Here is a 20,672-nt window from a genome sequence, read left to right as displayed (position 1 = left end):
TCTGCGTTCGGTCAATGAATACTCGCAGTCTGTCTGGCTCCTCGAAACTTTCTTCCTTATTTCTTCAATCGGCCGGGTACAGATCATCCAGAATCACAGAAGTTGAGCACTTGCGTACTTCTTGAAGGAGCTGCACAGCTTAGGTTAATACAAAGACATTTTATACTTGTCTTAAAGCAGAGTACGTGGCATGATCGCATAGTGCTTTCAATCAATTTCCAATCAATACATGATGTTGCCTCATTGACAGTTACCTAATCCAATAGTATTAACTGGTAAACAGCTTATGTCACAACGTGTAGGTTACTGAATTGTCTCACCATATAACGCCATAACATTTGCTACTGAAGGTCAGCTAGAATGGGTTAGTACTGCATTATCTTATCATTACAACATTATTTATGCTGCAGCCCCAGCAGAATGTGAAGTTCCCAGGCTAAAAGAGCAGATCTAGCAGAATTCACAGTTCCCAGGCTGGAAGTCATTTTGTTGACAACTTGCGCAGCAACCATCTTGTGCCTGCACCCAAATTACAGACTCACAGGTTCATGTGACTAACCTGGCTATGTTTTCCGATAACTTGGGTAGTTATTTCACTTGATCTTTGCAAGGGTCACAGAATGTTCTGGCAGCAGATATTAGAAAATAGGACAAAAATATAGAAAACTCACTGTGCAGATTTTTTCTGTGTACTTTTGGACATTTCAAGTAAAAGTGTAGAGCAGTTCTGCAACTTCACAAAATTTAGATCTAAATGTCCATAATCCCTACACAGCCTAATGTGTTGTTTACTCTTTACCCTAAAAAGCACCCAAACTGGTCTTAAGCTGAAGTAACACATTGAGTTTTGAAATCTGCCATGAGCGATTTGCTATTACATCATCTAAAGTGTACAGTCTTACTATTGTGTCATTGTTAGTTCCTTTGTCATAATTTCTCTGTCAATAATTTGTACAATGCTTGGATTCTTAAGTTGTAAAAGCATATTTATTTTTAAAACTCAATAACTCAGGAGCTAATGGGTACTAAATGCCATGGCATTGCCATTTTATTGTGTCCACAGGCAAAATACATTGCAATATCCACACTGCTGTTCTTTATTTATTTATTTATTCACAGGGTGGGCCAGTTGGATTTATTGTCCGTCTCTCATTGCCTTTGAGAAGGTGTTAGTGAGCTGCCGCCTTGAATTACTGCAGTCCCTGTGGGGTAGCTACACCCACAGTGCTGTTAGGGACAGTGCTCCAGGATTCTGATCCAGTGAAAGTACAGGAATAGCAGTGAAGATTGAAACCAGGATTGTGTTTGGTTTGCAACAGAACTAAAATGTGGTAATAACCATAGGTTTGAAAGATGTTGACTTAGGAGCATTGGTAAGTTGTTGTATTCCATATTGTAGATGGTACACACTCAGCCACTGTGATGGGCGGAATGAATGTTTGAGGATGCCAGGTTGGGTGTCAGTCAAGTGAGTTGCTTTCCCCTGAATGGTGTTGAACCTCTGGAGTATCATTGGATCTGCGCTCATTCAAGTAAATAGGGAATATTCCATCACATTTGTGACATCTGCCTTGTAAATTGTGGACTGGGTTTGGGGAATTGGGAGATGAATTACTTTTCACAGAGCTCCCTGCTCTGGTACCCACAGTATTTATATGGCTGTTCTAGTTTCTGATCAGCAGTAACACAGATACCCGAAATTAGCTATTGAATGTTGAGATGTGATTGATAGACTCTGTCTTGTTCAAGGTGGTCATTGCCTGGTAATTGTGCAGCATAAATGTTACTTCCTACGTCAACCCAAGCCTGAATATTGTCCAGACATTGCTACATTTGAACATAACTCCTTGGATACTAAAGGGAGTCTGTGAGTGGTGCTGAACATCGTGAAATCATTGGACATCCCTACCTCCTGACCTTATGATGAAGGGAACGTCAGCGATGAAGCAACTGAAGATTGTTCGGCCCAGAATGCTACTCCTGAGGATGCCGTGCAGAGCTGTCCTGGGGTTGAGATGATTCATCTCCAGTAACCACCTTCCTTTGTAATAGGAACGACTTCAACTAACGGAGAATCCGTCTCCTCCTCCATTCCCCTTGTCTCCAGTTTTCTAGAGCTGCTTGATCCCACATTTTGTCACGTGCTGCCTCGATATTGAAGTAGTCATCCTGACTTGGTTGGAAGTCACATGACACCAGGTTACAGCCCAGCAGGTTTGTTTAAAATCACAAGCTTTCAGAGCACTGCTCCTTCATCAGGTGGAATGAAGAGAAGCGCATAGCCACATAATTTTATAGATAGAGTGATTGAAAGATCATTCAAATGTTGTGAGTGGAGTGTTGACAGACTGAGTAATAAATCTCTGCAGGTGATCAGAAGTATCAGACAGTGTGCGTAAAGTGCCAGCAGCTGAATAGCAAGTGAAGGGATGACCTATAATCAGATTAATTGCAGCAGAGAGATAATTACAAAAAATCAAAAATAAGGTGGCGCTGGAAACAATCAAATGGCCGGAATGACATGATGGATATGAGTCACAACCAAGGGTCTAACCAAAATAACAAGTAATCCAAAACTATACCACTACTAAGTGTAGAGAGATCATAACAAGTTATCAAGGTGATGGTGTCAAAACAGGACAGTAAGGAAGATTTTACAGATGTAGAACAGTGTGGTGGGGTTACATGTAGCATGACATGAGCCCAAGACCACGATTAAGGCCATCTTTTCTGCACATTCTCAAGTTTATTAACATCCTTCCTAGAGAAGCCTATTTTGACCTTTAGATATAATATTGTCTTAAATTGTACAATTCAAAGTGCATAATGTTAATACGAATGATGTCTGTTAATAGAAGTAACCCCAAATCCTATAATTTTAAGGTATATGACACATTCGTTTTTCAAATTAATTTATCCACCTGTTTCAGAATTTAAACCCAAGCACCCACTTCAAAAATTGACAGTAGAGAATTAGAGAAATGAATTCTGAATAATACCAGAGATAATGGGAACTGCAGATGCTGGAGAAACCAAGATAACAAAGTGTGAACGTGGATGAACACAGCAGGCTAAGCAGCGTCTCAGGAGCACAAAAGCTGACGTTTCGGGCCTAGACCCTTCTTCAGAGAGGGGGATGGGGAGAGGGTCATTCCAGGGAGGACGGACAAGTCAAGGAGGCGCGATGAGGTTAGTAGGTGGGAAATGGAGGTGCGGCTTGAGGGGATAGGTGAGAGGAAGAACAGGTTAGGGAGGCGGGGACGAGCTGGGCTGGTTTCGGGATGCAGTGGGGGGAGGGGACGAGCTGAGCTGGTGTTGGGATGCAGGAGGCCCAGGATGGACATGTCGTCTAAGGAATGGGAGGGGGAGTTAAAATGGTTCATGACTGGGAGGTGCAGTTGTTTATTGGGAATCGAGCTGAGGTGTTCTGCAAAGCAGTCCCCAAGCCTCCGCTTGGTATCCCCAATGTAGAGGAGGCCACAACGGGTACATTGGATACAGTGTACCACATTGGCAGATGTGCAGGTGAACATCTGCTTGATGTGTAAAGTCATCTTGGGGCCTGGGATAGGTGTGAGGGAGGAGGTGTCGGGGGCAAGTGTAGCAGTTGCAGGGGAAGGTCTTGGGTGTGATGGGGTTGGAGGGGAGTGTGGAGCGGACAAGGGAATCCCGGAGAGAGTGGTCTCTCTGGAAGGCAGACAAGGGTGGGGATGGAAAAATGTCTTTGGTGGTGGGGTCGGATTGTAGATGGTGGAAGTGTTGGAGAATGATGCGTTGTATCTGGAGGTTGGTGGGTTGGTATGTGAGGACGAGGGAGATTCTCTTTGGGTGGTTATTGTTTTTGGGCAACAAAGAGAATCCCCCTAGTCCTCACATACCACCCCACCAACCTCCGGATACAACGCATCGTCCTCCAACACTTCCACCATCTACAATCCGACCCCACCACCCAAGACATTTTTCCATCCCCACCCTTGTCTGCCTTCCAGTGAGACCACTCTCTCTGGGACTCCCGTGTCCGCTCCACACTCCCCTCCAATCTCACCACACCCGGCACCTTCCCCTGCAACCGCAGGAAATGCTACACTTGCCCCCACACCTCCTCCCTCACCCCCATCCCAGGCCCCAAGATGACTTTCCACATCAAGCAGATGTTCACCTGCACATCTGCCAATGTGGTACACTGTATCCACTGTACCTGTTGTGGGTTCCTCTACATTGGGGAAACCGAGCGGAGGCTTGGGGGCCGCTTTGCAGAACACCTCCGCTCGATTCGCAATAAACAACTGCTCCTCCCAGTCGTGAACCATTTTAACTCCCCCTCCCATTCCTTAGACGACATGTCCATCCTGGGCCTCCTGCAGTGCCACAATGATGCTACCCGAAGGTTGCAGGAACAGCAGCTCATACTCTGCTTGGGAATCCTGCAGCCCAATGGTATCAATGTGGACTTTGCAAGCTTCAAAATCTCCCTTTCCCCCACTTTCCCGGACTGCCCTATCCCCTCCCTACCTCCCCATCTGCACACTCCTCTCCACCTATTTCTCCTCTGTCCTACTTATTTCAGAACCCTCTCCCCATTCCCCTCTCTGATGAAGGGTCTAGGCCCGAAACGTCAGCTTTTGTGCTCCTAAGATGCTGCTCGGCCTGCTGTGTTCATCCAGTTTCACGTTTTGTTATCTGAATAATACCAGCTCATATTCTTTTATTGATTTTAATGCATACTTCAAACATCTGATTTTGCATGTAATGCAGAAGTAACACTTTGAGAACAACTTTGCGTCCTCTTGGTAGGTTAGTCAGCTTTGAAACCAATAGTGCAGTTTCTGTTAGTGGTTGCACTCAATACATGGGTCAGTTCTGACTCAGTGATGTTTAAACGTGTAGGTTTGGATAGCTGGAGTGAAATCAGTACTTTGTGAAGTTTTTCTTTATGTGATGTTCACACACTGGATTTTTGCAGTTTCAATTATTGTACAATATAAAGTGTGATGACACCATAGTTATGGGAATACCTGGATATACAATTCCCTTGGCCACAGATATGAGTGTGAAATTGTACCTCTGTACCTGACGTAAGAGCTTAGTTGTTCAATGTGTGGAAAAAGCAGGCTGACTCATCCACAGTTAAGATGAAGGGCTTTATGTGAATTTTCTATCTGGCTCTGAAGACATAATTTTCTTCCAGATCAAATTGATGCTTTCAGATGATAACCTGTTTATCATTGTCAAAATGTGCTAGTTTTTTTGAATTTTTTAAAAACGTCGTAATTAGAAGTATAAAATGGTGTAAAATTATCATCTTTTCCCAAAATTCACTTGGTTCATCAAATCTGTTCGACCAAAATTGAAAAATGATGCTGTGTATGGACTTCGAATTTTCAGCTACAATACTGATTTAGTTTACATTGCGTATGCGCTATATTTTAGTATGAATTTGTTTCTTGCTCTCCTCTTACATTTTTCTGATATAATTACTTTTCAGCGATTAAAATAACAGAGTTTGGTATTTTAACAGCTGAAACCATTAATTCTTGCAGACAAAGAGCTGGAGGCTTTGAATCATGATTTGATATAAAAGTTATGTATCTGTTATAAAATTTCATATTGTAATTTTATTCATGGTAACCATCCTAATGGTATTGGTGTCTTAACATCTGACCTGGTTCTGAGAGTTGGGCATATATACTTATATCTCTTGCCCATGAGAGGAAAAGATAAAGGAAGAATTTTCTGCAAATAAATGTTAGATGTTCTTAAATCATCTGGTTTTATACTAACACTGCTTCCTCATAGATAAATTTTCAGCTCTTCGTTAGAACGTCAAACTAGTGCTGCAAACTGGTTGTTATAGAAAACCTCTAATCTGAATGGAAATTACAACTGAAACTTATGTAACTGATAATCTGTTCAAAATCAAATTTATCTTAAATTAAAATAATTTATTTCACTACCCCAGCTGTCTATTCATTCATATCAATACAGTTGCAATTTGCTTCATCTTCACTCTCCTCAACTCACTCATTTGGTTTCTTGAGCTAGATTTTCTTGTATATTCGTTGCAAATGGCCTGATGTTTTAACTTCCCATTTCTCTTTCTCCAGTTGTTTCACCCTGAAGTGTAGCTGTCTGCTCCATCATTACTTGAAGTGCTAGAAAGCTTGTTTCTTTTGAGGGTCCCCAGAGATGAAAACACCTCTGCAGCATGACCACCTGAATAGTAATGTGCCTGAGTTTATTGGTAGCATTTGGAAAGTTGCTTTGCCATTATTCGAAATCCTGGTGTAGCTGTGCTGCAGGCATGCTTATGACTGGATGGGGTATCTGTGATGAGGGAATATGCCTTGGATATTGCTCACCTACAATGGAGAATATGAGATACCCCTTTGGTGTTTCAGCAGTGATGGCCTCCTGGTCTTTTGGCTATCTCTGTCGATATCACGTGTAAGTCTTGGGTGCTGAGTTGACGATGACACCTGAAACTATACTTAAAGGCAACATTTATATTGGCAACTCAAATCTAATTTCTCACTTTCTATATTCTTGCTCTCATTTTTTTCTGTGATGAAAGCCAATTTTTTTTTGACTCCTGCCTGTTTAGATTTATCATCTTGTTAATTCTTACTGCAGTTTCTGACACAAAGAATAGATTGTTTGTGTTTATGATGCAGGTAGCCTTCACATCATTTCACCTCTCCCAAATTGATCTGTTACTATTGCCTTTGAACATTTTAGTGAATTTTGAATTTTTGCTCGTACTCTGATTTTTGGCATCCTTGTTGATGTAGAAAATTCATGTCAATGTAGACTATGCTGCTTCATTTCTACCTGTCACATTGCACCTAAAGTGAAGTCCTAAACTATCAGCTCATCTGTATCCTAATCACCATGGCAGTTCAGCTAATTTATTAGAACTTGAGTTTTGCTGAAGAAGACACTATTTTGTTGAATCTTTTCATCTTGAACCACGGCATATTGCAAGAATGTCCATTCAACAGGCAAATAAACATTTATGTTGCACGTGAGGACAGTGCTGATTGCTTGCGAAGTGAACCGTGGTAACCCCAACAAAAATCACCTCTTAAATGTAGATTTGTTATCTATACAATTTGTATTTTGTTTGCAGTGTTGTCTGCCATTGTTCCCTTCTGATTAACTAAGTCACCTCTCTTCAGTATTAATTCTATGCACACGATTTGGTTAAAAACACCTTTGGAATGTAATATAATGGTCTTATTACAATTCATCAGGATTCTGTCTTTGAGGCCGACTTGCCTTGCGACTCACTGAAAAAGCAACATTTTATGTGGCACTGGGGTTACCACCATCACCCTTGGTGAAAATGTTAATGGTAAGCCATTCTGATGGATTGGCCTGTGACCAATTAGCCCTTAATGAGGGCACTAGTTGTCTTCAGCGAGTCAGGCACCCTTAGCTGGTATACCAGTCACACCGTTGACACTGTCACACTCAATCAAATGGCTAGCTGCACCAGGAGTGGAGGCTGCTGCTGGGACTGCATCTAGGCTCCAGTGGAAATTATAACCAGACTTTGAGGGCTGGCATGGTTTCAATTATCCAGGGACACAAGGGCAGGAAGTTGTACAGATGAATGAGGTGGGAAAGCATATAGATGCAGGAACCTCTACTGGGTTGTAGCAGGGGCTGTAAAGGAGATATCCCTTCCCTCACCTATCAGTAAATGGATGGGTGAGACCTGACTGGTTTCCAGTGTCTCTCTGGCCTCCACTTATGATGACCTTGTGATGGGGCAGTTAGAAGCTCTTGTCATTAATTGGTCACTTAAAAGTCTCAGTTGACCAGAGGCTGGGTGGACTGCCTGGTGCTTCTCTTACCTTGTGTAAAATTGCCATAAAGTGGCAGCTGGCAGATACACAGCAGGAAAGGTTGCCATGACATGCTGTCAGCTGCCTGCCAACCTGCTTCAAGGATTGCAAAACTCTGCCTTCTATGTTGTATAATCTTTCCGCTCTCTGTTTATTTAAAGATTTTTGCAGTTCCTGTCCTATGTTCTGTTGTAAGAATCGTAACCTACTGTTGATGTTTTTCAGTGGACACAAATGTTGTTCTGTTTCTCCTAGGTGACCAGGTTAGTCATCGAGGTGCGTTAACTGGTGGCTATTATGACACTAGAAAATCAAGACTCGAGCTTCAGAAGGATGCACGAAAAGCAGAGGAAGAATTAACTGAATTAGAAGCAAAGCTGAATGAAAATCTCCGTCGAAACATTGAGAATATCCTTCAAATTTCTATATTTTGTTTAACATTTAAGGAATGTGCTAGATGTAGACACTTTTATCTATAAGTATTCTGTGGTTTTACACATTGAATTGTCATCCTGAAAATACTGCCTGTGCTGGTGGTGGAAATAGATTCAGTAGCAACTTTGAAGAAGGAATTGGATAAATATTTGAAGGTAAAATATTCGCAGGGTTGTGTGGGAAGAATAGGGAAAAAGCCAAATGGCCTCTTGTGCTCTATCATCTAAAGTTCGATGTATAAATTTGTGGTGTTGATGCATAAATGAAGGACGTCTATTTTTGTTTTAGGTTATTGTACATATAGAGTTGTTTGCGTAGATTTAGTTCTGAAAAGAATCATTTTTGCACTCTGTGCATGTGTGTGTCTAAAACACCCAAATATTCAGATATTTCAGTATAGTGACCTTATTACTACTGTTTACAATTTTCTTCTTCTCCGAGGCACGAGTTGATCCTTTTGAAACGAATTTATTTTAGATAGAAAATTAATTTAAAATAATCTCTTTAATCCTTTTAAGTATTTAATTTGAGTTGTAACTAGGTGTCTGGATGAAGGTAGAAATATGTGCCTTTATTCTATAGCAGATGATTTGTTTTTGCCAATTTTGTTTTTACAGGGTAGCCTTTTGGACAGGGTGAGCGTGGGAAGGAAAACAAAGATATTTATTCACTTTAGCTTTCAGTGACATTTCACTGCTGGTGTTCTTGAAAGTATGCAGTTTTATTTTAATCATTCATCAAAACTGGACTCCCCTAATAGGAGTGAGTTAGTGTGTTATAAATTATTATGGCCTTTGCTTTACTGCTGATAGTAATGAGTACATGGCTGAATACAAGACTTTTCAGATCAGCATGATTTATTTTAAATTAATGCCTTCAACTTAGGACAGAGTGTAGATATGACACGATACGCTGCAAAGCACAATATGATTTCTGAAAGTAATAATAATTGGTTTTGTGGATGTTTGAGTTAATGAGAAATACAGTTCAGAAAATGATCCTTTAAATCAAGCATGTAAATGCAAGTGATTATTTTAATTCTGCGCAAGTTTACGTGCATTTAAAAAAAAGGACGTTGCTTATGTTACATTACTTAACCATGCTGGAAACCATACCAATATGTGTAATTTTTAAAAAAATTAAGGGATTATCCATTTGAGCATTCTCGTTCTGATAACCATACTATATTAATCATGGGAATTAGTTACTTTGGAACCCACATACTACTTTCAGAGTTCTCATAAAGCTGAAACTCATGTCAGGCCCATTTTTTCATACCTTGTGGTGCTCTGCATCTATCTCTCTACTTGAGTCTGTGTCCTTTATACTTAGCAGCCCTAAATCTTGATGCTATTTATGACTTCTGATCTGCTGAGAATGATATTTTGGCCTTGCCCCTGTACTAATTAAAGGTGAATGTCTTAAAACAAGAAAGAGGACCATAAAATATTAGGGAGTTGCTTGAACTACGTATTGGCTGTACTTTGCAGAAATATTAAAAGTTATAAAAAGACCATTAAACTTTTAGAATATTAAGTCTTTGTAATGTTTTTAAGTGTTTGTGGGAGGGTTGGAGTGTCCAGTCCTTCCTTGTTCATATTTACATATTAAGAATCTTGTATAAAAGACAGATGCATTTCATGGATCAAAGTGTTTACATTTTTTTTATATAACTAAAAATCAGTTGATAGTATGCGCAAGATTTTCTTCTGAAATTGGCAAAAATATTGTTACTTAGCACAATGTACAGATTAATAATGAGATTGACCAATTAATGAACCAAATGCAGCAGATTGAAACGCAACAGAGAAAGTTTAAAGCATCACGAGACAGCATTCTATCAGAAATGAAGATGTTGAAAGAGAAGAGGCAGCAGTCTGAGAAAACCTTCATGCCTAAGGTAACAGCTTAACTTATGCTTTGCAAAACTGATAACATCAAAATCAACATTGTTTTCAACTGAGCCAAGACCACCACCTGATTTGCAAGCCCCACGTAGCTGGCTGCAGCCAGAAATTACAACTACTGGGATTCAGTAAGGCTGGCTGCTGATAAGCCCCAGCTTCATTAGATTGCAGCTATTAATTTGTGAAAATTCTAGTCCGGCCCACGGTGATAGAAATTGTAGATTTGTACGGTATTTTTTGAAGGCACCTTGCTGATTGGTTGCATTGCACCTTTTATATATAATTGTAGCTCAGCAGTACTGAAATGATTTTCTAGTCGAGAATGACAGAATTTTCCCTTCTCTGCTTTGATATAAGCTATGTTGACAAAGTGCGGTCATTCTGAAAAAAATCAATCTCTGTGTCATGAAAAAGTTCTTACATTCCTTACCCAAATCTTAAATGATAACTTCAGAATCTTGCCATTGAGCATCGGCTACCTTATTTCCATGCATTTACATGTCATTCAGGCTCCAACTCTCAGCATTTGTTTGCCACTTCCAACTCTGCTCTCCTTCCCTGGAAAACTAGATGGGACAAATTCCTGATATAAATTAGAGCAGGTACCAAACAACTGCAGCTTGTCAAATGCTTGGCCTAATCTTCTGAACAGCATTATACCTGTGTGTTCAATGGCCACCATCCTTCATGATCCTTTGTCACTGCAAGTTGGCATTGGCAAGCTGTGAGCCTCACCATTTCATTATGCCTGCTGCCAGCCCAACTCAGCCACCACTTCAGCCCTTTGGAGTTTAGGGGCACCTTTGACTTGCATACTTATGGCAGGTTACTTTGTCCATCGGGGCGTACACATAGTCATGATACACCTGGTAGCTGTTGGCTGGCTTTCTTGGTGCTCACTTACTTTACACTTATTTGGAACTGCCAGCTATTGCACATTGTTTTCTCAACACCTACTCAGTAACTTCACCACTGACGTGTGATCTGCATGCGTCATGATGTTTTCTTAGCTCGTAGGGTCCTTTGTGCTCTTGCACTGCTTTTTAGTGCAAAGGGTCAGACATGCAACATGTGACAGTGGGTAGTGTGAACAGTAATGTAACTAGATATGGGGATCTCTCCCACTGCAATCCATCTTCGGTCCACCTCCCCCTCTCTCCCTATTTATTTCAGAATCCTCTTCCCCATCCCCCTTTTCTGATGAAGGATCTAGGCCCGAAACATCAGCTTTTGTGCTCCTAAGATGCTGCTTGGCCAGTGTGTTCATCCAGCCCCCCCACTTTGTTATCAAGGAACTAGATATGTTGTGTCAGTCAAATGAAAGTAGTCCTTAATGGGTTGAAGATGGACTGTTGTTAATCATGGAAGACTGCCACAATCAGTCGAGAAGTCTGTCTGATTATACTTGAAGGGTTTTGCAATGGTCAGTCAGGGATCTGTATTCTCATAATTCAGGGATTGGGTCATGTCAGTCCTGCAGATCAGTGAAAACAGTCTGGACCTGTTTGTTTTTAGGGTACTGTTAAAACCTCAGTTTGGAAGGTTTACCAATTTGTAGCGTATTGAGACAGTGAGGGATTGATCATGACGGAAGATCAATTAGGGGTGACGCTTGAACAGGAGACATTATGGAGTAGGTGCTCCCAGTAAGTAAGAGAAACAGCAGGAACGGTTGGCAGTTTGAGAAGGTGAGGTGACTGAGAACCATTGAATTGAACATGATGGATGCAATAGTGAGAGTCTATCAACTTTGGTGAGAGGTGTGTGTTGAGGCAGTTACAGCAAATGGTTACCCCAAGAGTGAGGTATCAGAGAGGAGATGGTGGCACTTACCCTTGCAGAGCTTCCTGCACAACTGGGAATCCTGCTCGACTTGGGGCACAGCGCTGATATCACTGAAGGCCTGCATGACCTCCTGTATGGTCAGCTGGAAAAATGACTGCACTTTATCAACCACCCCCTCCATCAAGACCTCCAGGTATCTGTCCATGAAATGAAGAGCAAGTTTTCAATTCCTCTGGATAATGTCCTGAACATAAAAGTTCAAGCACCACAATATGAACAGTTATTCCAGATTTGCAGCATCTGAAGTGATGTGCAGCTAGACTTTAAATGTGGTGCCATTACGAGTGTGAAAACCGGGTTCTGGCCTTGGTGAATTGTTCTGACAATCCAATCATGATTTCCCTGAGAAAGGCATCCAAGTGCCCAGTTGCATAATTAGTGTGGTGGAGAGAGGAGGATTAAATGAGAAAATTTACTGTGCTATGTGGCGGACCAGGGTTCATTTGATTTGATTTCTTATTGTCGCATGTACCTAAATACAGTGAAAAGTTTTGTTTTGTGCGTAGGTAGAGGCACATCATGATGTACAAAGATCATAGGGTGATTGAGCAGAGCAAGGAATACAAAGTTATGTCTGCAAAGAAGATGCACAAAAGCAAGATCCACATTAGATTCTCACTCAACAAAACACTTGAGCTAAAAAGAGGAAAATTCTGCCCAGTGGGTCAATTCTAGTACAAGATTTCCAAATCATGAAATTTTTTTATGGTGATTTCTGTATCAGTATTTTAGTCTGGAACATTGTGAAACACAAGTGTTTAGTTCATTTAGCAGCAGCTAAAATAATGGAATTGAATGAAGCAAGATGCTTCATATATTCAAATAATTTACAAAGAAATTGATAGTCTCGTTCTGAAGTAGGATCACCAGAGTCAAAACATAAACTTTGATTTCTCTTCACAGATGCTGCCAGACCTGCTGAGCTTTGCAGCAACTTCTGTTTTTGGTTTTGATAGCCTTGGCTATCATTTTCAGTACCATTTTAAATCGAGTGTGATATGCAAGTTCCTCTTGTTGAAAGTTTGAACTGTCATTCAGAAATTGTGGTTATGACTAGGTGATATCTGTAATGCCAACTTTCTGTTTTGTTTATACAGCAACGGAGTTTGCAGAGTTTAGAGGCCAGTTTGCATGCAATGGAGTCAACACGGGAATCCCTAAAAGCTGAGCTTGGTACAGACCTGCTCTCTCAGCTTAGCTTGGATGATCAAAAAAGAGTTGATGCACTCAACGATGAGATCCGACAGCTCCAGCAGGTATGATTTTTGGAGATGTGAGATCCCAATTTCTTCAGACTGCTTGCAAATTTCAGCAATTTAAAAAAAACTAAAACTAAGGTGAAAGGGAATTTGCTGTGGTTTGAAAGGGAAAGTGAAAGCATTTTCTGAGAGCTCATTGCTACTTGAATTCATATCGGCAGAAGTACTTCTAAAAGATCCATCTTGAAATTAATTGCTGTGTTTAGAGAAAAGCTTTCATCTGTAATGAACAAAATGCCAGAGGCCATTCTCTGAATATTATAAATGAACATTCAAACAGTTTTGGTATCAGACGGACTGGCCAGAATGGCTTGGAAGTAATTGGTGATCCCTTTCAAATCTGAAAATCTTCAGACCATTAAAAAGAAGTGCGGCAGTGGTGGTTTGAGACAGTAAAAGTTTTAATGTAGTATGTGTCAGGTCATGCAAATATGGATAAATAAATAGTATTGGTCTAGTGATTTTATGATCTAGTACCTTTGGATGACAACTTGAAAGATTTCTCTTGCTTCAAGGTGGAAAAGAGAGGATTTTTAGTCAACATTATTCATACACCTAATCTTGGCCAGATTTCACCCACTTCAAAAAGATTTGTTTGTCTCTCTAGGATAACCGTCAGCTATTAAATGAACGAATTAAGTTGGAAGGTATAATGACCAGATTGGAGACTTATCTCAGTGAAAATTTAAGAAAGCGCTTGGACCAGGTTGAGCAGGTAAAGCAACTCTTTTGGTTAATTGTTAATACGTGCTTGAGATTTGTACTGTTACAAATGCTGTAATTACATAATATTTCATATAGTTTGGGAAAAGTTTAATCCAGACTAAAGATTTTTAAGTTTCAATCATTCTGACGTACCTCCAAAGTACTGTGCACAGATTAATGGATCTGATCTCTATTTTCAGCATGCCAGCTGCCCATCTTTCAATGTTTGAAGTTGACATTTATCTAAAATAATGATTCCTGATCAGATTTAATTGTCAGTCAGTGTAAAAGAAACTTTGACTTTTGAATAAAACCATATATAGAGTAAGTACTAGTACCAAAACACATCACTGAATTCCAGTTTTGCTGAGCCTTGAACATGACTAACAGTAAAAATCAAAAGTGAACATGATGTAAGTAAAGTATATCAAATTTGATGACTTGGTGATTGCTTTAATTTTAATGCATTCGTTTGGATTGTACTGATAACAATGCGATTAAAGATCTCTTACAAATGATTGCAAGAGTTCTAAGTGAAATGATTTTGGTAGCTTTCAGTGGACTTAAAGTCAATGATGCAATATTCTATAATTTGCCACTAATTAGTAGTCATGTTTAAGAGGATCAGAAATTTTTGCTGTAGTAACTTAGATTAACTCTTTAATTTTAGAGGTAAGTGGATAGTTTTACAGTAAGATATGAAAGTTTTATTACACTTCCCATGAAAATGCTTGATCCATGTTTTGGTTTGTTTTATTATAATAAGAGCAGCAGTGCAGTATGAGAATTTACCGTGCCTTTTTCCAGTATACATCAAACAGGAAGGCTATTGCACTCAAATTTAACTGGTTGCATGCTTCCTTTACTTAGGAGTTAAATGACCTGCGCGAAACTGAGGGCAATACTGTTCTAAATGCCACAACATCTGAACTAGAGAACATTAATAAACGTGTGAGAGAGACTACAGCACGTGCAGAAGGTTAGAACTATTGCAATTTATGTTTTCTGATTTGCTTTCATCAGTCCTTAAAGTGCGACTTTCGCACCCAGTAGGTTTTTTGATTGAGGCAGAATCCTAACTTGCTTTCTAAAAATAAAGTTGAATGTTGCAGCAGAGTAGATTTTAGGAATTCAACTGAATTCAACTTTGACTTATATGGCATTTTGTACAATGTCAGAATGTCCCTTGGGATTCATAATTAATGAAGCACTTTTGAAGTGTGATAGAGAAAATGCAATAGCTGCTTGATTGCGGCAAGGCCCCAAAAATGCAGTGTTCATGATCAGCTAATCCGTTTTGGTGAAACAAATACTGATAAAGCTGGAGAAACTCGGCAGGTCTGGCAACATCTGTGGAAAGAGAAACAGAGTTAACCTTACGAGTCCAATATAAGTTGCCTTCATTGTTTTGAACTTGAAACATTAACTCTAAATTCTCTCTCAGCAGATCCAGTCTGATCTGCTGAATTTCTACAGCTTTTTCCTTGTTTCAGATTTCCAGCATCTGTAGTATTTTGCTTTTATCTGTTTTAGAGATGTCGTTCAGAGATAAATTTTGGCAGGGCACCAGGAGGATCTCTTGAGGCTGTTTTGACATTTTCAATTGATCTAACCTTGACAGGTAGACTTCCAGATTTGCACTGCCATTTTGTGAAGAATTTCTTTCTGACATTAATATTGAAGTAATTAGTATTTAAGGAATGTTTTATCATTATTTTATAGCATCTTCTGTGCATATTCGATAAGGTGCACGAGTATAAGTGTAGTCAGTGGAATGCCTGTGGTCATCAACAGTAAAACTGCTTCTGACTTCTTCAGGTTGTGCATTAGTTATGTCGCATGAATAATTTACACATGACTGGAAAATTATTTGTGATTAATTATCTGAAAAAATTTTTGAGAAGATTTGTAGTTGTGGATGAGATTGTAGACTCGCTTACCGAGCCAGTGTTGGATTGTCTGCAGCAAATTATATTGGTAATTTTTCCACTGGAGCGACATAATCTAATGCAGTTCTTCTCTCACCTGACTTCCAGCAGGTGTCTGTTATATAAGATCAGGAGGCGAATGTTAAACAAATATTGTATGTCCCTGCATATTTGAAGGTGCGAGAAAAATCTGCGACTGCAGAGAATGCGAGACTTCAAAATGAAATATTGGCGAAATTTGAGGTTGAAAGCTGACAAGTGCCCCTAATAGACATAACGATCAACATCTGACAATTTTAAAATAATCGATGCATTGATTGTGATTTTCCAAAATTCCCTGAGCACCTGAACATTTCTGTTGGATTGGATGGTAGCAATTGTACAGCTTCTGCTTAGGAAAGGAGGGAGACTGAAAACCAGGAGCAACAGGCCATTTAGCCCAGCATCAGTCTATGGCAGAATCCATTATTAAGGAAGCAATAACAGCAACTAATGAACTGCTATATGATTAACTAGAGTCAGCAAACTACTATGAAAGAAAATTATCTTTAATAAAGGAACACATTAGGCCAGGCAGCATCAGAGGAACAGGAATTGTTCCTGTTTCTGTTCCTCTGATGCTGCCTGGCCTGCTATGTTCCTCTAGCTCCACACTCTGTTATCTCAGACTCCAGCATCGGCAGTTCTTACTGTCTCTTATCGTTAATAAATGAGGTTTTTGTTTGAGGATGCAAACAGCAAGCTAGTAATATATTTACATTTCTGCAAGGTGTTTGAGAAGGTGCCACATTGAAAGTTGTTGCTTGAGGTAAGGGCTTGTGGCTTGGGTTTGTTTTTTTCATGTGGATTGTAATACAGTTTGAAATTGGCAGTTATGATGTTGTGGGCATCTCTGAAATGTAGTTGCAAGGGAATCCATACCAAGGGTGTGCACCCTGTCAAAAGGATAAGTAGATGCGCAGAGGGAGTGGAGTTCCCTCTTTGGTTAAAAAATGAATTTGAATCAACAGCAAGAAGTGAAATAGGGTCAGAAGATGTAGAATCTGTTTGGGTAAAATGGAGGAATCGGAAATGAAGAAAGACCCTGTTGGGAGTTATGTACGACCCTTCTAGCAAAGTCAAGATGTGGGGTAGACAAGGCACATAACAAAGGCACTATTACAGTAATTGTAGGGGACTTCAATATGTAGGTAGACTGGGAAATTCAGGTTGATAGCGGATCCCCCAGAAAAGGGATTTGTAGAAGGTTTACAAGATTTTTTGGAGCAGCTTCTGGTAGATCCCACTAGGGAGCAGGGATTTCAGGATTTGGTGATTGTGTAATGAGGCAGACCTGATTAGGAAGCTTAAGGTGAAGAATAGCATTCACCCTGCAGTTTGAGAGGGAGAAGTTGGAATCAAATTCAACAATATTACAGTTGAGTAATGGAAACTACAAAGAGGAGCTGACCAGAGTTGACTGGAAGGGGGCACTCGTGGGGAAGAAGGTAGAGCAGCGATGGCTTGAATTTCTGGGAGTAATTTGGGAGGCACAACTGAAGTTCATCCTAAGGAAGAAGAACCATAAAAAGTCGGGGGAATGAGGCAGCTGTGGCTGACAGGAAAATTCAAGGACAGTATAAAAGCAAAAGAAAAGACTTACATTGTGGTGAAGATTATTGGGAAGCCAGAGGATTGAGAAATCTGGAAACACCAGCAGAGGATAACTAAAACACCAATGAATGGGAGAGGATGAAATATGAGGGTAAGCTAGCAAGCAATATGAAAGAAATACAGACGTAAGAGAAGGCAAGAGAACAAGGTTGAAAGACATTATCAGCCATGATTGAATAGAGGAGGAGACTTGAATGTGGTGAATGGCCCAATTCTGCTGCTATGTCTTACAGTCTTTCAGATAAAGGATTTGTTACAGAGCATGAAATTTGAGTAAGAATTAATTGGCCATGTTCATATTGATGGACTGTTAACGAGATCCTGCAAGTATCACTGCTAGGCATCAATTATATTACTGATTTCAAGAAGGGATCATGAATAATGTATCCAAGCTTATTGACAGCCAACTTCGTACTGAGAAAGTAATCTGTGAAGAGAGCATGTAGTGACATAGGCAGTTAGGTGTATGAAGAAAAGTGTGTCATAATGTGCGGAAAATGAGGTAATTCACTTTAATAGAAGGACCGATTCTTTTAAATGTTAAGATTAAATATTGGTATTTAGATAGGTTTGGGGGTCCTTGTACAGAAGTAGAAAATAAACATCCAGATACAAGAAGCAGTTAGCAGTTAGGAAGTTATATGGTATGTTGGCTTTGATTGCAAGGGGATTGGATTCAAAAGCTTTGAGGGTTTTCTGTGGTTGTGGAGGACTTCGGTGAGACCGCATCTGCAAAGTTGTGCTCAGTTTGCTGTCCATACGTAAAGAATCATATACGTACTTGTAAATGAGGACCAATGAAGATTCACTAAATTATTTTCATTCTGGAAGTCATTGTCTTACAGTGGTAGATTGGGTGAAATAGACTTATGATTTCTAGAGCTTGTAGGAGTGCCTAGAATGGAATGTACAAATTTCTGAGATTATTTGATGGGGAAGATGCTGAGATGCTTTCTCCTTCGTTGCAGAATCTGAAACAAGGAGATGTGTTCAGACTAAGGGAGCAGTCATTTAGGATTTGGTTGCATTTCTTCAGTTGATTGTGAATTGTTGGAATTCTCTACCCTGGAGTACTGTGGACACTCAAGCCTGATCAATATATTCTTGGGCTTCTGAGGAAATTGAGGGATCTAGGAATTGAGCAAAAAACTATGGTGAAATTCACTCGTAATCTTATTGAATGATTGAGACACTGTATGAACTTTTCATATGTAGCGATTGTATTTTGGGGGTGGCTCAGGAATTACAGCTCCCTTGTGTTGCTGTCTGAGACCATCAAAATTGGCAAGCCAGAGATTATTTTTAAAGTAAAATTGAATGATCTTGAGTGCGCAGATAAGTTATACACAAAATACAATTTGTGATGTTTCATTGCCTAAATTTAATATTAGTTATCGAGTCATATAGTATCACAGCACGGAAAGAGCCCTTCGTCTTATTGTCGATGTCTTGATTATCAAGCACCTATCTACACTTCTAATTCCCAGCATTGGGCTTGTAGCCTTGTATGATGTGAGTTTTCACATATTCATCTAAATACTTCTTAAATGTGATGGCTCCTGCCTCGACTCACCTTTAGGCAGTGATTTTCATGGATAGAAACATTTTTCTTTAAATCCCCTCTACACCTTCTGCCCCTTGTCTTAAATCTATAACTCTGATTATTAACCCCTTCTGTTGAAGAAAAGTTGTTTCCTCTCTCTCCTATCCGTGCCCCTCACCATTTTGTAGACCTCAATTAGTTGGATGAACACTTGGTTTGCAATACAGAGTGATGTTCAGTTCCCGCACTGGCTGAGGTTACCGTGAAGGACTATCCTTTTCAACGTTTTCCCCTTGCCTGAGAATGTTGACCCTTGAATTAAATCACCAACAGGTGACTCTGTAATGAGAGAGCAGCTTCAAATTCAGTAGGATTGTGTAAACTTTACCTTTAACCGCTCAGATATTGCATTAGGATAATTGAATGCTTGAAGAATTCACTTAAGTAAAAAGTGTATGTTTGTATTTTCAAAAATTAATTCTTCACTAAAGTAAAAGATATATGTTGCAGAACTGGACAGTTTGATAGACAAAATAGAAGCGGAAACCAAAGATCGACAGAAAAGCATGGATCGGTGGAAAACAATGGAGAAAGATCACATGGAGGCCATCAACCATGATACCAAGGAGCTGGAGAAGATGACAAACCGGCAGGGTATGCTGCTGAAGAAAAAAGAGGAATGCATGAAGAAAATCAGAGAATTGGGCTCATTGCCGCAAGAGGCTTTTGAAAAATACCAAACGCTGAGTCTTAAACAGGTATTACACTTGGATAGTTGATCCTTTCCCTTAAAGGTGCTCAATTAGAAGTGGCTTGATATTTTTTTAAATTTCTGTCTTGCTGAAAATGAGGGAATTTGCTGAACTTGAATGGTTTTGCATGTAAATTATACATGCGACAGTATGCGGCTTTAGTGCTCTGACGTGACTGATTGCATAAGTTAAACTTTGAAGTAAGAGAGTGATTCATATCTTGAAAGTAAGTAGGATGTAGGGAGCACCCATTGCAGGTTAACTGAGGCAGCAGGTACTTTGTGTTACACACTTGTAGCACAGAAGCTGCCCTTCAGCCTAATAGATCAATGTCAGTGTTTATGCTGCACATGTTCCTCTCCTCCACCTTCTTCTAACCTTGTCAGGATTCCCTATCTTTCCCATGTGCACATCCAGCTTCCATTTGAATGTTTCTTTGAAGTGGGCAAGCACTTGAAGAACAAAAGGTAATACTGGGCAAACATAGTGAATGGGACTAGCTTACTAGGTCTTGCAGTGTGTTGACATGGACGCAATGTGCAAAACATACCATTATTATTCTTGCAGTTGAGCTCAACAATTTCCTGAGGTGGCGAGGTTCACATTCCAACCACACTCTGGGTTTTAAAAAAAAGTTCTCCATTACTTTCACTAAAGGCTATATCTTATATTTATGAGACCTATTACCAGTCTTCCCTGCAAGTAGGAATATCTTCTTTACATCACCCTTTTTACATTCTTTTAGATTTTTTCAGTTTTTTTTTAGAGCAAGGAACTCAGTCTATTCAATCTTTGCTG

At 39.9% G+C, this 20,672-nt stretch overlaps 1 protein-coding gene across 1 annotated transcript in view; it reads left to right on the top strand.

Annotated features, from left to right (window-relative positions):
• Nucleotides 1-20,672, top strand: part of smc3 (structural maintenance of chromosomes 3) — a 98,384-nt gene that overhangs the window by 63,503 nt on the left and 14,209 nt on the right. Inside the window, exons 19-24 of the mRNA XM_059652942.1 lie at nucleotides 8,103-8,256; nucleotides 10,032-10,182; nucleotides 13,132-13,290; nucleotides 13,901-14,008; nucleotides 14,869-14,977; nucleotides 19,633-19,880. Of these exons, the coding sequence (XP_059508925.1) occupies nucleotides 8,103-8,256; nucleotides 10,032-10,182; nucleotides 13,132-13,290; nucleotides 13,901-14,008; nucleotides 14,869-14,977; nucleotides 19,633-19,880 (929 nt within the window). The remainder of the gene's footprint in view (nucleotides 1-8,102; nucleotides 8,257-10,031; nucleotides 10,183-13,131; nucleotides 13,291-13,900; nucleotides 14,009-14,868; nucleotides 14,978-19,632; nucleotides 19,881-20,672) is intronic.

The sequence above is a fragment of the Stegostoma tigrinum genome, chromosome 20 (assembly GCF_030684315.1).
Source record: "Stegostoma tigrinum isolate sSteTig4 chromosome 20, sSteTig4.hap1, whole genome shotgun sequence".
Classification (NCBI taxonomy): Eukaryota; Metazoa; Chordata; class Chondrichthyes; order Orectolobiformes; family Stegostomatidae; genus Stegostoma; species Stegostoma tigrinum.
The sequence above is the reverse complement of the archived record's forward strand: the minus strand, read 5'-3'. Positions and strand labels throughout refer to the sequence as shown.